General features: G+C 41.4%; 1 protein-coding gene across 1 annotated transcript in view; it reads left to right on the top strand.

Annotated features, from left to right (window-relative positions):
* Positions 1-12,594, top strand: part of si:dkey-92f12.2 (SUN domain-containing protein 2) — a 100,224-nt gene extending 87,630 nt beyond the window's left edge. Inside the window, exons 17-18 of the mRNA XM_039765292.1 lie at positions 1,793-1,885; positions 10,753-12,594. Of these exons, the coding sequence (XP_039621226.1) occupies positions 1,793-1,885; positions 10,753-10,866 (207 nt within the window). The 3' untranslated portion in view covers positions 10,867-12,594. The remainder of the gene's footprint in view (positions 1-1,792; positions 1,886-10,752) is intronic.
* Positions 12,595-15,002: the final 2,408 nt, after the last annotated feature.

Raw genomic sequence — 15,002 nt, 5'->3', positions numbered from 1 at the left:
CGGCTCAAGTTGGATGGTTGGGAGACAAAGTCAGAGAGGCGACATTGCATTGGTTTGGACATGTGCAGAGGAGAGATGCTGGGTATATTGGGAGAAGGATATTAAGGATAGAGCTGCTAGGGAAGAGGAAAAGAGGAAGGCCTAAGAGAAGGTTTGTGGATGTGGTGAGAGAGGACATGCAGTTGATGGGTGTAACAGAGCAAGATGTAGAGGACAGAAAGATATGGAAGAAGATGTTCTGCTGTAGTGACCCCTAACGGGAGCAGCTGAAAGAAGAAGAAGAAGAAGACACTCATCACACATTAACTATTAGATGGTGAAGTGATGAGAGACAGTTACAGACAGGGGATGATTATGGGCAGAATAATTAGATCATAGTAGGCAGGATACACCCAACTCTTTATGAAGGATGTTTCATGACAACAGAGAGTCAAGACCTCTGTTTCACGTCTCCATCTAATGGATGGCTCCATATTGTACCACACAGAGATGCTGGGTATATTGGGAGAGGGATGATAAGGATAGAGCTGCCACGAAAGAGAAAAAGAAGAAGGCCTAAGAGAAGGTTTATGGATGTGGTGAGAGAGGACATGCAGGTGATGGGTGTAACCAAACAAGATGAAGAGGACAGAAGATGATCCGCTGTGGTGACCCCTAATGGGAGCAGCAGAAAGAAGAAGAAAACAAAGTTATGGATAACTATGGTGTTTGTATGAATTTTAGACATATCTGCCTTATAACCCACCCATGTGTACAGCTTTACCAGCATGTGAACAGTTGCCTCAAACAAAATGAGACCCTTTCTACAAGGTGTGATCAAGAAATACGGTGAATGTTTTAACAAAGAAGCGTTTATTCCAGTAAAAGAATTCCAACTACTAGTCCCCCTCAAAATACTCTCCTCCTCCACTTATCCCAATGTTCCTGCCACTTTGTGAAGCAATTCTGGAAGTTTTCTTTCGAGAATGTCTTTAGTTGAGCTGTCGTCGTCGCTGCCTGGATGTCCTCAATGGCTTGAAATCGTTTGCCTTCCATGGTCGATTTCAATTTAGGGAACAGCCAGAAGTCGCACAGTGCCAGATTCAGCGAATAAGGTGGCTGCAGACACAGCGTAATGTTTTATTTCGACAGAAATTGTCATACTATAGGGGATGTGTGACAAGGTGCATTCTCATGATGAAGAATTAAACCATTTCAACATTTTCCTCGGTTTTTGATATTGAAGGACGTCCTGATCTTTTCTCGTCTTCAACCGAGAAACCACCATTACGAAATTGATCAAGCCACTTGTAAACAGTCTTAATTGTCAGTGCAGTGTCACCATAAACCAATTTTAACATCTGATGGGTTTTCTGAGCTTTTTGCAATTTGAAACAAAATTTCATGTTAATGCATTGCTCGATATCTGTTATTAATGACAAATTTAAAAACACTACAGTGGCTCACAAATGACTGAAAGTATCAAACAAGTTGAAACTGGTCACAAACTCGGCTCTAGGATGGACATGTCAGACTCTGCATTGAATTGTTTTGCGTTGCTCTGGGATGGTGCTCTGCATCAACATTCATCCCACTTTTTGGTCACACATCATATATCTTTTTTTTTCGTGCTTTGTCCACACGTGGACTGCTATCATAAGCAAACTGAGACTTCTTTTCTCAGGTACAGAGTCGCCTGCTCAATTTAGTAAACTGTGTAGTTAAAGAGTAAACTTAGACATAAAAGTTAATCAGGTCAATAACAGGCCGGCCTTGTTTGGACCTGCTCTTATCATGAAACTTTTCATCTCAGGGTTTGAAGAATGAATCCCAGAAGGAAGGCACACTTTTGGGAAGCTTTGCTTTTGATCAAGATGGAGAGCCACTGCAGACCTTCTACTTATCGGTGAGTAGACTTGATGTCTCAATTAGAGACCAGCTGTGAAATTTGTCTCAGAAGAACTTATGAATCTGTTTTTCTGACCTACTGGTGTTGACACAGTGTGTTAACACTAGAATTACCAGAGCCTTTGAAAAAACTTGTAGATCCATCCCACCTTAAAACACTTTGCACCTCTCCGTCAGCGTCTTTTGTCCTTTAAATGTGTTGATAAGCAGCAAACAGCAAGCAGCCTGCTATCACATCACATTTTGCTTGTCTTCTCACTCTATAGAACTCTAAGCAACTGACACGCAGGTAAACAGACTTGAGCTGAGAAAACTGTGCCGGGTGGGGGATGTGATAGCAGACTGCTTATCAACATATTTTAAGGACAAAAGACGTTGACAGAGAGGTGCAAAGGGTTTTAAGGTGTGACGGAGCTACACGTTTTTTCATTGGCTCTGGTAATTCTAGTGTTCAGTGGCCGAATCCTGTTTAGACTTGAACCAACCTTGGCTGCGGTTTGGACAAATTCACACTGAACCAGTGCAGAGTCCATTGTTAGTGTCTGGAATGTTGGAGAAAATACAATTCAGACATGGTGGGCTTGGGCAAAATCAATGTGGTGAGCAGGCCCCCATGGATGTGTGACATGGCAATTACCAACCACTTTGGGTACAATATTAAAATGTTTTTGTTATTTTAATACTATTGATGACAAGGGACAACCATTAAAGGAGCAGCTAACATTAATCATGGTACTGATGAGTGGTGACATGATGCAAGATGATGAACACGTGCAAGTAAGAACTGCACTATACTTCACAAAATCTAAAATAGTGACCTTATACACCTATAACTATCAAACCATCTGTTTTCAAATTCACTTATCCAGTTCAGGGCTGTGGGAAGCTGGTTTGTCTTTTCTGGCAGCATTGGTTTTAAGATGGTGGCTAACCTGAGTGGTGTGCCACACTCTCCAACTTTCACGCTTACAGTTTTAGCTTAACCACACATTTCTTTGGGATGTTGGAGGAAAACTCCATGTCTAGGAGCTCATCAGCATTTCTGCCATTGGAAAATGTGATTGGTACTTTACTATTACTAATAGGCCTTCCACCTTTTCATCCATCCAGCCAGCAATCCAATCATACATTCTTTCATCCATCCATCCAAGTCTCCATCCATTCATCCATCTCTCCATCCAACCGTTTACTAACCTGCTTGTCCAGTTAATGGCCAAGGAAGGCAGTTGTCTATCCCAGACAACAAAGTATGCTGTATGAGAAATGATGGAAAGAAAAGTTGGGGTACCATCTGGGCCTCCCCATGCAGTGCAATAGTCCAAGAAAATGGGCACAAGTATGGAAATCAGGCTTCTTTTAAATTCCTTATTAGCCAACTAGGCTCATGAAAAAAGTGAAGAGTTGAGTCATGTGGAGGCTTCTCCCTGAAGTGAGATGCCCTTTTCTGTGAGCATCTCGGTTTAAAAGCATCACAGTCCACATAGGTGCAGCCTCTGGGACACTGTGGGTGGAGTTCGGCAGACCTTAATGGGCGGTTTCTTGGTGCTTCAGAGTCAAAAAGAGATGACAAGGTTCGCAACTGTGTCCCCTCTCGTCCTGAGGTGGTATTAAACACCTTAACAGAGTCTGGATGGTGATCCTCAGGTGCCCATGCGTGACAACACACTGTCCCACGTTCACAGGTATGGGGCTATCTAACCTAAAAGGGATATTTTTGGAATAAAGTAGTGTGGCCTGCATAGGGCACTACTGCTGACCAAACCCGACACGGTCAGATGTTGGACACAAGTGCAGCACACACTCTTTTATTTATTTATTTAATTTTTTCCTTTTACCTTGTGGGAAACACTTTCCCCTGTTTCCCACCTGCACAGCACAGTTCACAGCACTAAACACAGCACAAAACTCTTTCTTTCTTTCTTTCTTTCTTTCTTTCTTTCTTTCTTTCTTTCTTTCTTTCTTTCTTTCTTTCTTCACCTCCACTCCTCCTCCTGCAAGCTTTGTCCACCTCCACCACTTTCTGGCTCACGGAGTAGTGGCAGCTGGCTCTTTTTATAGGGCACCCGGAAGTGCTCCAGGTGGTCGACGACCTTCTTCTGGTAGCACTTCCAGGTCTGCCACACAGGGTTCAGCTGTCCCTGCCACGCCCCTGGTGGCACCCATCGAGGCTGCTTCCGAACTCCAGCTCCCCAGGTGCCCTGTGGGAGTCCAATGCACTGCTGCAACCCAGGAGGGCTACCCTCTAGTGTTCTGGGGGCAGAGGGGCAGGGGGAATTGTCCTGAATATGCTCTCTCCCCCAGTCCTTCAACTATATAGGAGTCACAGGGAGTAACGAAGAAAACCCCATGCAGAACTAGGGAGGCTAAGCAGATCCCATAATGCCTGGGAACTGCAAAGCAACCCACATAACTGACAGCACATTTCTAATTTATTTTTGTTTGTTGCACAGTTTTGCTTTTGAAATGCAAAAGAATTATAAATAATTTCTCCGGTATTTGCTGTTCCTGCAGTAGTCATAACAATCAAGTGACATTTACCTTTATTCCCGTCTCCGATGTGACAGCTTCTTTTTTAACTGATTTTCATTTCCTCTCAAGTGTACTGCATTTGTCTCATCCATCATACAAATATCATCTGAAACTTCATCTTGGAAACATGCCAGCGAACTTGTCAGGAAATGTTTCACGAATCCATTTGTAATATCGTGTGTGGCACTTAATTAAAGAGGAATGGAAAGCATAGCCTGATAAACTGCACTGTGGAAAGCGGAGGCCATGTGGGCCTCTGCCTTTATTCTTTAAACAAAGAATCAGTACGGAATGGTCCATACAACACCAAATGACACTTTAGTGACACCGCAGAAAATCACTCAACCGAAGCTTTTACAATACAACACAACTGATTGTACTCTACAAGGATATACAAGCAAGTATACTAACTTATATTTATTATGAACACAAATGGAGAGTAAAATGGACAGGAAATTGAATGAAGTGAACAACTTCAATACTACAAGTCAAATTCCGTTAGAGCAAAGTGCTCGGGACTGAAAAAAGAATTTGTTATAACTGGGATTTTGCTGTAATGGAACTGAAATATAGCGCGGACTTTCAGCACGTACAGTTGACAATGCGGAGTGCCAAACTCAAAGGCAACGTCTGTTTTCTTCTTGTCTGCATTAATAGCAGCCAGAAGTTCCAAACTTTTTTTTTGTAGTGATGGCCCTTGTTGTCCATAGTGTGTAATCAGTATTATTAAGACGCTGAGGTCCGGGGAGGTCCCCCTCAGTGTCCGGAGCACACGCCGCTTGAGTTACATAAATGCCAAACCCTCAGTGTCCATAATGCCCACCCACCTCTTTGGCTGCTCTCTGTTTTTTTGTGAGTCACCCTTTTTTTTAACCTGTTTTTTATGTAAAAAGGTCTCGATAAATAATTTAAGGAAATGAAGGACACATTTGTACATAAATAAATTGTCGGATATGCGAGCACAGAATTCAAAGACACATTCGAATGTAACACATTTGCTTTTTTTGAAAAAGATTATGGCGTTCAGGTGTATGCAGGACTAAATCTGGGCGAATTTATAAAATACGTTGAAAACGACTTGAGTGGGCTAAAACGAGGGAAGCTCAGCAGTCACCACTTTTGCTGAAGGCCGACACAAAATTGAATCCTCAATTAAAAAATATAATCACAAGTAATCACTTAATTAACAGTTTTAATTGAAATGAACTGCATACTAATCAAGATTTTACATTTTTCCTTCATGTTCCTATAAAGCAGAAATAACCCAATGATTACATTCACCTCACGCCTGGACAAACTGGTGAGGAAGGCAGGCTCTATTGTAGGCACGGAGCTGGACAGATTGACATCCGTGGCAGAGTGATCTATCTATCTATCTATCTATCTATCTATCTATCTATCTATCTATCTATCTATCTATCTATCTATCTATCTATCTATCTATCTATCTATCTATCTATCTATCTATCTATCTATCTATCTATCTATCTATCTGGGATCTGCACCTCACATGAGAAGCAACAGCACAGTTTTCATAACCAATAAACTGTAGCCAGCAATGGTGTTTGTTTTATCTTGGTAGAGTAATATATATATTGCTCTACTTCCCCCTATTGTATTATTAATATGTAGCCTTAGAATGCCTAATCTCACAGACTTACCACTGTTTATAAGGTATTATTGTTTATAACTTATCCCCACCTTCCCTTCTATATCTATAACCTCAGTAAAAAGACAGGCAGGAGTTAAGTTACGCATAAGATAATGTATTATTGATAATATTAATAAATAATAACAAAATGCAAAGTACATTTGAATACTGGCAACCATACAACCTGATTAAATGGTGATTTGTTGTTTCAGGTGGCACACAGACTTGTAGTTACTTAAAATATCACTAGTTAAGGCATCATTGGTGCTGAGCTTTCTTCAGAACAGGCCTCAAGCCTGTCTCAATATGGCTGAAGCTGTGCTCTTCATTGTGTTGTCTTCAGTTCATGGTGGTCTTCTTCATCAGATCAGTAAGAGAGATGCTTCTTCATCATATGTTGGTTAGCAAGCAAGAGAGAGACAGAGTGAGATAAAGCAAGCAAATTTATGGGTTTTCTGTCCAACCCCTACAGCCAATAGGACATCATGGTACTTAAAGACCTCTGAGACAAGCCAATTCCAAACAACCATACCTCAGACCAATGAGGGAATAAAACATCTTAACACCTAGAGACCATATGTTAAGCTAACCTGGCTTCCTTGCGCGGGGGGTTGTGGGATGGGGTGTTGAAAGACTTTAGCAGAGAAATACTTGCCAAACTGGTTTATGACACATCCTCTCCCAACTCTGTCGTAAAATGCAAAGCGACTCACCCATAAAGGCGGGTTGGGGGGTATGGTTTGGGAGGTAAACACAAAAATTACATTGCTTTGCCTAAATTACAAATAAAGACGTACAAAATATCAAGTTATATGTAAAATCTCACATCATAACAGTGTTGGATGAATATAACTGAATATAAAAAGCTCAGAGATTGAAGAAAAATGGTTCTTGATATTTCTGCAAGGACCAAAACCAAAATGTATAACAAGCAGGAGGGTTCTGGTTTCTTCCTGTCCTCCCTGTTCTTATCCCTAAATGGGTAACCTGGCACTAGAATCACTTTTCTGTCCGCTTTGGATTTCCTCTCTTTTTGGATAGAGGTCAGACATCTTCTCAGACGTCTGCCCTGTAGTGACCTGGGGTATCATGGTGTATCTATCTAATACAAAATGGTTTTAACAACCACTAGCCTAGGCTTATTCAATTATTCCAGTTAGTTTATTGAAAAGTTTTTGTGTAACAGAAACAATCGAATAAACAGTGAGACCCTGTTTTGTAGTACAGAGTCATCATGGGATCTGTAGGCAACTATTCATATCAAAGTACTTGCGTCTTCAATGAGAAAGAGATTTGCAGAAATTTGACCTGCATGTGGCGTGGGTCAGTAGAAAGAACAATAGAGTAAGACAACAATTTGCCATTGAACATCTAGGTCAATAATAAAGCTAATAAAGTAATTATTAATCAAATAATGAAGAGAACAAACAATATTACACAATAGACACATATTCAAAAGCCCTGCCCAGGTCCACAACTGCGATAATTATTTACATACAGTACATACGTGAAACTGAATGAAACAACAGAACATCTAGGAAACAATCAAGCCTTCTGGGACAATGTGCTCTACACAGATAAATCAAAAATAGAGTTGAGCACAGCAACAGTAGACATGTTTGATGCAAACCGAAGACAGCATTTGAGAAGAAGAACTTCATACAAGCTTTGAAGCACGGTGGTGGATATGTTCTGGCTTGGGCTTTGCTACGTCAGGGTCAGCTTGCAGTCATGAATTCGGCATCATATCAAAGTGTGCTTGAAGAAATCAAGCCATCTGACCAAAAGTTGAACTGGAAATGGAGCATTCAATGTGATAATTATCCAAAGCACCATAGCAAACCTATTGAGGAATGGCTCAAACAGAAGAAATTGAGGTTTATAAACTGGCCTAGTCAGAGCCCTGATGTGAATCCCAGTGAGATGTAGTAGTGGAATGGGCGGTGCATGCAAGAAAACCCACAAACATTTTACAACTAAAGGAATTTGGTATGGCCAAAAAATGGTCAAAAAAGTAATTTCTATTATTGGGCCAATGGTGGACTTACTTTTCCCCCACTAGACCATTCCATCTATTGATATTTTTGTTGAATAAATGACTGAGTGACTATGTAGCGCTCACAAGGACGTTAAGATTCACACTGTCTGAAGATGATAATTTGTTTATTGTATTACTGGGACCCCAGGAACACACCCAGCCTCGACCCAGTATGCACACACTCACACACAAATACACTGGTAAGTGGATCATATGACTTTGTCAATAATAAAGATAATAAAGTATATATTAATCAAATAATGAAGAGAACAAACAATATTAAACCAAAGACACATACAGTGGAACCTTGGGTCATGAACGTCTTGGGACACGTACAAATCGGGTTACAACCAAAAAGTTCGCCAAACTTTTGCATCTGTTCACGACCACACACTCGGGTGACGAACAATTCAGTTTCCCTTCCAGTTCGTACGCGCCGATGATTTCCACACATGTTCATTCTCTCCCTGTACATTCGCTGTGAACTCTTTGTGCTTTATTTCGTTTTCCCTTCTGGTTCGTACGCGCCGATGATTTCCACACATGTTGAGTCTCTCCCTGTACAGTACATTGTTCTCGGTCAGACGTGCATCGACAAGAGGGACGAGCCTCTAACTGTAACCTCCTCTCCACCCAGCTTCCTGCTCACTTCCTTCATGCCAGAACTCGACTCTTGCAAGGTTAGGTTTTGTATAAATTACGGGTTTTTCAAATTTTCATTTTTTTTCCCTGTGCTTAAAACTTATTTAAAAAAAAGTGTTTACAGAGAACGGTTCGTAAGGATATAGCGTGAACTCTTGCAATGTTAGTTTTCTCTGTTCAAGGTTTTCTCAGTGTTATTCAATGTTTTTACATTTAGTTTACTATTACACTGTGCATTCTGTGGTATAATTAACTATTTTTGTGCTTAAAAATATTTAAAAATATATATATATATACCTACAGCTCGTACGGTCTGGAATGGATTAATTGTATTTACATACAATCCTATGGGGGAAATTACTTCGGTCACAACCAAATTGGGTTGCGACCAGAGTTTTGTAATAAATTACGGTCGTGACCCGTGGTTCCACTGTATGCAAAAGCCCTCCCCAGGTCCACGACGGCGATAATTATTACATACACTACATATGTGAAACTGAATGAAACAACAGACACTACTCAGTAAACAATTAATACTAACAATAACATCCAAACACAGTCCAGGACTGCAGGTGTAGATTATGATGGTGTGTGGACTGAAAACCCCCAGTGAAGAGCCCTCTGAAGAAATTGTAAAGTTTTGTCCTACCAGGTTCCAGTTGTAGTGTGAAGATCTGGAGTGATTGGGAGTACACACCGCACAGCAAAGATGACATATCCAACCAAGACAAAAATTGCACAGACGTGCAGGCTCAGGACAAGCACATACATCCAGATAGAAACTGTAACACACGGTGGTTGTAGTTGTAATCTAACAGTGTGTGTGATGCATACAAGCAAACACAGACAGACTACCTGTGTAAGTCCATGCTGTAAAAAGCCTGGACTCCAAGAAACCATGGATTCTAGCACTTCAATCAATCAATCACATCGGTTGTGCATTAGCAGCTCCTCGTTGGTTTCGTTGTCTATCAGCGGCTAAGCGAGATTGTCTCTCTCTCTCTCTCTCCTCGGAGGTTTCGTTTTGCCGATGTGCTCGCCTCGCTTGTATATTAGCAGCTAAGCGAGTTTCACTTTGGTGACAGAATCGCTTTCTTTGAGCTTCATGCTGTAACCTCACACTTCAGGGCTACTCCACAATTCCAGGCTGCCTCGCACTTCCGGGCCAAACATACTTCCACGTTTAAACATTTATATATAAGATGAGGCTGCTTTCAGCGTCTTTTTGGCACCTTTTTAAAGAGATCGGTTAATTAACTCCCCATCAACCCTTGAAACCCCCTGAGTCTGCCCAATGTCATAATACTGCCATGGCTGCTGGGAGTTGTTGGCAATTTAAGTAGCACTGCTACAACTCTATCCAAGTCTATTGCCTTTATCTGTAGTATACCGTTTGCAAGAAAGTCTTCTGTTTGATTGCACAAATATTGTTAGAAACGTAAAAAATTTTCCCCATGACTCTAAGGCAGGGAACAAACCCCAGTTATTACATAATACCCATATCCTGTGGCGCAACATATTGGATGTATAGCGGCCATTCATTCTCTTACCCAATGACCCCTCTGATTGGCTCATTTCAGATTGTTGCCCTGTAGGCTTGCACAGCCCATTTAACTTTGTTAGCTACTTACCATTCATATTAGCCGAACTGATTTAATCCTGAAAGCCACATGTGTAGGATGATGTATGGAAGCCGGTTGTGACAGATGAGGCTAATGTGAGTTGTTTTTGTAGGTGATATATTTTCGCTTTTATTTCCTGCTGTTCATTGTGTTCAGGTACTTTATTACCTCTTCATCATCCTGACATTTACTGGTTAGGCAGATAAGACTTGCTTGTTTATTTGGGGGAATTAGATATGAAGAGGAAGTGAGCGTGTCTTTTTAAAGGGAAAACACTCTTCTATTACCGTGGTATCATTTGTATAAACACGGCTCTGTTCTTCTACAAATATTACAATTTTCACTTATCGTTTATCGCTTATTTTTTTTTTTTCCTCTTACAGAACGAAGAGAACAACATCTATGGTGTCATGGAGCTCCGCGTGTTGAGTAATTGGGGCAACCCAGAATACACGTGTGTGTACCGCTTCAGGGTTCATGGAGAGCTGGCCAGTTAGGAGCTGCTGAGCTGGTCACCATAGCCGGAATGGTGAAGTGAATTATCGATGGGAAACAACATGGCAGATTCCTAACCCAATCGCTCCTTTCCAATTTTGGATCTGCTATCGCCCTGCACAGCTGCATATCAGAAGCTTTGCCATGCTGCTGCCTGCCAACTCCAGAGATGATATGAAGACGACACAAAAGGGAATTTTAAAATAGACTTAGGAAGAATCGGATTTGCACTTTGTTCACAGCTGAAAGCGGGCTGAGGCTTTATTTTTTTTTTTTCTCGTTTGCTTCTCTTTCACTGACTCTTGGAACACGTGAGTGGCTGCGGTTTCAAATTCCTGGAACGCCGTTGAGCGGCTTCCTTCAAGTCGGTTGTTCTTCTGCAGCTGAAGATGCACCTCAAAAACGTTTAATATATGCAGTATATATATATTTTTTTTTTTTTATTCGTTCAAATTTCAGGAAGAGTCGACGAGACCGGTTTTCGTTTTATCTTTTTTTTCTACAATACCCGTAGAAAAAAATGAAAATGTTGTGTAGTTATTGGACAGAGCCTATTATCAACTAGAATTGTGAGGGGCTTGGCTGGCATGCTATAGAAACGTGGCAAAGGCCCAACTTTGTGTCTCCCATATTGGAACATATTGTCGAATTTTGTATTCAGACTGGAAGGGAATTGGAGCAACTGGTTCAGAGGAGCACTGGACGTGAAAAGAGTCCGTACTTATGTAAGATTTTATACCTTTAATCTTTGACTTTGTAACTGTTTTGAAGACTTTTCAGCTCTTCGGTAAAATTTCTAACAACCTTAAATTATTTTAAGTAGGTTTGGTGACGGATAAACGAATATTGAGAAATGTGTAACGGCCCCTTAGGCTTAAACCTCCAAAATAAGGCTTTACTTTTCTCCAGGACTCCGAATCTCCCATTTAAAAGTAATTTCTTCTGTATATCACTTTTTCTTCATATAAACACAGCCATCCATTGCCATAACCCGCTTGCCAGGACATATTCATTTGTATTTCTGATGTAAACATTTATGTATCCTTTAATTTACCTACACAAGCCTTTTAGTTAGAGGCCATGTCATATTACATGACTTCTCCAGTAATTTTCCCATCATAGACTTCATTTAATTAATCCCAGCAGTCCAGAGGGATGTGCTGTTTTTGACCGCTAGTTGTGTAGTTTGACATTACCAGCAACTCACTCCAACTGGTCTGTGACTCGCCCCGACAAAATCAAGTAGGTTTGACTTTGCCTTTAGTTGTAGGAGCTGGGCTCTGTGTGCTTTAGAGAAGACAACCAATGAACGCTCAACCCGGAAGTCCAATGCATATAATGCAGCGACAAAGATTAAGGAAAGCAGGTGTTTTGGACCTTGGCACGTCTGTCAGATGTTTCATGTTTTACATGTTTGTGCAATTTGACATACTTGGTCAACACAATCAACAACAGCAGTCGTCAAGTTTGACATCCCCTCCGACTATAAGTCGTGTAATGTGATATGGCCATAATATTTTGATCTGAAGCTTCCTATCTCCTACATGAGAACTCGTATTTTGAATGAAACATTTTGAATGTCCAACACATCACGTTTTATCCTCTTCTCCTTTACACCTTCTTTCTAATTTATACCTTCTCTATAGGAATGTCAATCCATCCGTCCATTATCCAACCCGCTATATCCCACTCTGCTGAAGCCAATCCCAGCCAACACAGGGCACCAGCCCACCGCAGGGCACACACACGCCCGGAACAATTTCCGATCACCAATGCACCTAACCTGCATGTCTTTGGACTGTGGGGGGAAACTGGAGTACTCAGAGGAAACCCATGCAGATGTGGGGATAACATGCAAACTCCAAATAAGGAGGACCCGGGAAGCGCTACCCACCACGCCACCATGCCACCCAGGAATGTCAATATTGTATGGAAATCTTTAAGATTTTACTATTTAACTCCTCATTTTTTGTATTTCTCATGTAAGCCTTATTTCTTATGTAAGGGGTAACATTTTACATATCAACTTTTGCATGTCCTGTATTGGCATCTTGGAATGTAAGGCTACAAATGAGAACATTTAAGCTCAATTGAATGTTAATAGTAGATTGATCCAAGGTCCTCATCCTGCTTGTTTTTGCAGATGTCCGCTTCAGCAGCTCTTTATGTCTTGAAGCGTTTACATTAAGCTCATTCTTCACTTTTATAAGAACGTTCCCTCTGTCTCCAATGGAACCTCCCAGATAGCGATTTTATGCTTCATACTAGAGTCTCATCCTCCAAAAATTGCACTTGTTTTGGAAGAATGTAAATGAGCAGGGAGTTAACATGCACAACTCCGCCCACTCAGCTTGATTACTGTGGACTGGTGGCCAATGAGATTATTTGACTGAACTCTTTGATTGTATCTTGAAAATATTTTACATTGTCTGCGTACAACAATTACATTTCCTTGGGAACGCCTTGGATATTTTGATTTTTGACATACCATTTATATATATATATATACTATTATCTAACCTGCTATATCCTAACTACAGGGTCATGGGGATCTGCTGGAGCCAATCCCAGCCAACACAGGGCACAAGGCAGGAAACAAACCCTGGGCAGGGTGCCAGCCCACCGCAGTATATATATATATATATATATACTAGCCGTCCCCCACGTAGTGAAACAGGGCAAACTTTAAAAAATCAATAAAAAAACAGGTATCGCTAGCTAAGCAGAGGCAGCAGACGCCCGGATAGACCAACTTGAACTGAGGCTGGCGTCACTCTTCCCCCTCACCTCAGCCTGCAGCCTCTGTCTCAGATCAACGCGAATATATTGCTCCTACACGATGAACTATGATTCTTAGCACAATGAGAGAAGTCGCAAAATCAACCGGAATATTCCTGCAAATTCTAGAACAATCGCTAGCTAAGCGGAGGTAAGGCAGGCCCCGAGGCTGGCATGTGAGTGAGGAGGGTCCCACCCCTCGGTCTGCTACACGTCTTTCGGATTTGCGCAAATAAATCGGTACCGCAAGCGAACTCTGATAAGAGAAGTCACAAAATCAACCGGAACGTTCAAGCAAATTATAGAAAAAAAAAATGACCTAAATCCGTTAAGTAGTTTTCTCGTGAAAAGCGGACAGAGATACAGACAGACAGAGAGACGTTTGACATTACATATATATATACAGAAGAAAAGGCGTGCAGCGTAACATAGGGGTTAAGAACTTGGACTTCAAACCCTGAAGTTGTGCCTTCAAATCCCACTACTGACACCATGTGGCTTCCAGAAAGTCACTACTTCATCTGTCAGTGCTCCAATTGGAAAAACAAAGAAATATCTCAGATACAGACAGACAGACAACAGACAGACACATGTTGGATTTTATATATATATAGAAATAGTGCTTTTCTAACCAACTGAAAGCATTTTACGTAGCTTGTGGGGGTCCAGTCCAACCACCACCAATGTGCAGTTTCCACTTGGATGATGCAATGGCAGCCATTCTTGCTCCAGAATGCACACCAGATTAGATGGTGGTGAGAAAGAGATAGCAAATTAGAGACAGGGGGAGTCATTAGGGGCTCAGAACGACCAGGCCGTGCTAGGCAGTTTAGCCAGAACATCAGGAAACACCCTACCCCTTTCGAAAGATTATGCACACATTGAGTGAGGACCTCAGTTGTAGGTCTCGCCGTAAGGATGGCAATACAGTGTCCATGTCTCTTCACTGGGTTATTGGAAACCACACACAGACCCCAAGTTGAGCGACCCCTTACCTCCACCAACACCTCTTCCAGGTTCTGGTGATTATAATGTATAAGAAGCTCTAGGAAACACCCAAAGGAGAGTAAGCCGGTATATCTATGGACAAGACTGTCAGACTGAGGGACAGAGAAGAGCTAATCCATGTAATTAAAAATTCTCAGAAGATCAATAAAGCTGATCCAACAGATTTAGTGATTCATGTATTTGAGGGCACTGCTCACATTTCTTTGCACAAAAGCATACAGCCTGAAATAGGTGGATGAGCCATTGGGTCACTTTACCTATTAACTGCAGATCTGAGCTTGATGGGCTCAAGGGCTACCGTTCATTTGGTAAACTTCTTCTAAGACACTTTGAATGTCCATTGTCTGATCCA

Source organism: Polypterus senegalus, chromosome 10 (assembly GCF_016835505.1).
Source record: "Polypterus senegalus isolate Bchr_013 chromosome 10, ASM1683550v1, whole genome shotgun sequence".
Lineage (NCBI taxonomy): Eukaryota > Metazoa > Chordata > Cladistia > Polypteriformes > Polypteridae > Polypterus > Polypterus senegalus.
Note: the sequence above shows the minus strand (reverse complement) of the source record. Positions and strands in the feature narration are given on the sequence as shown.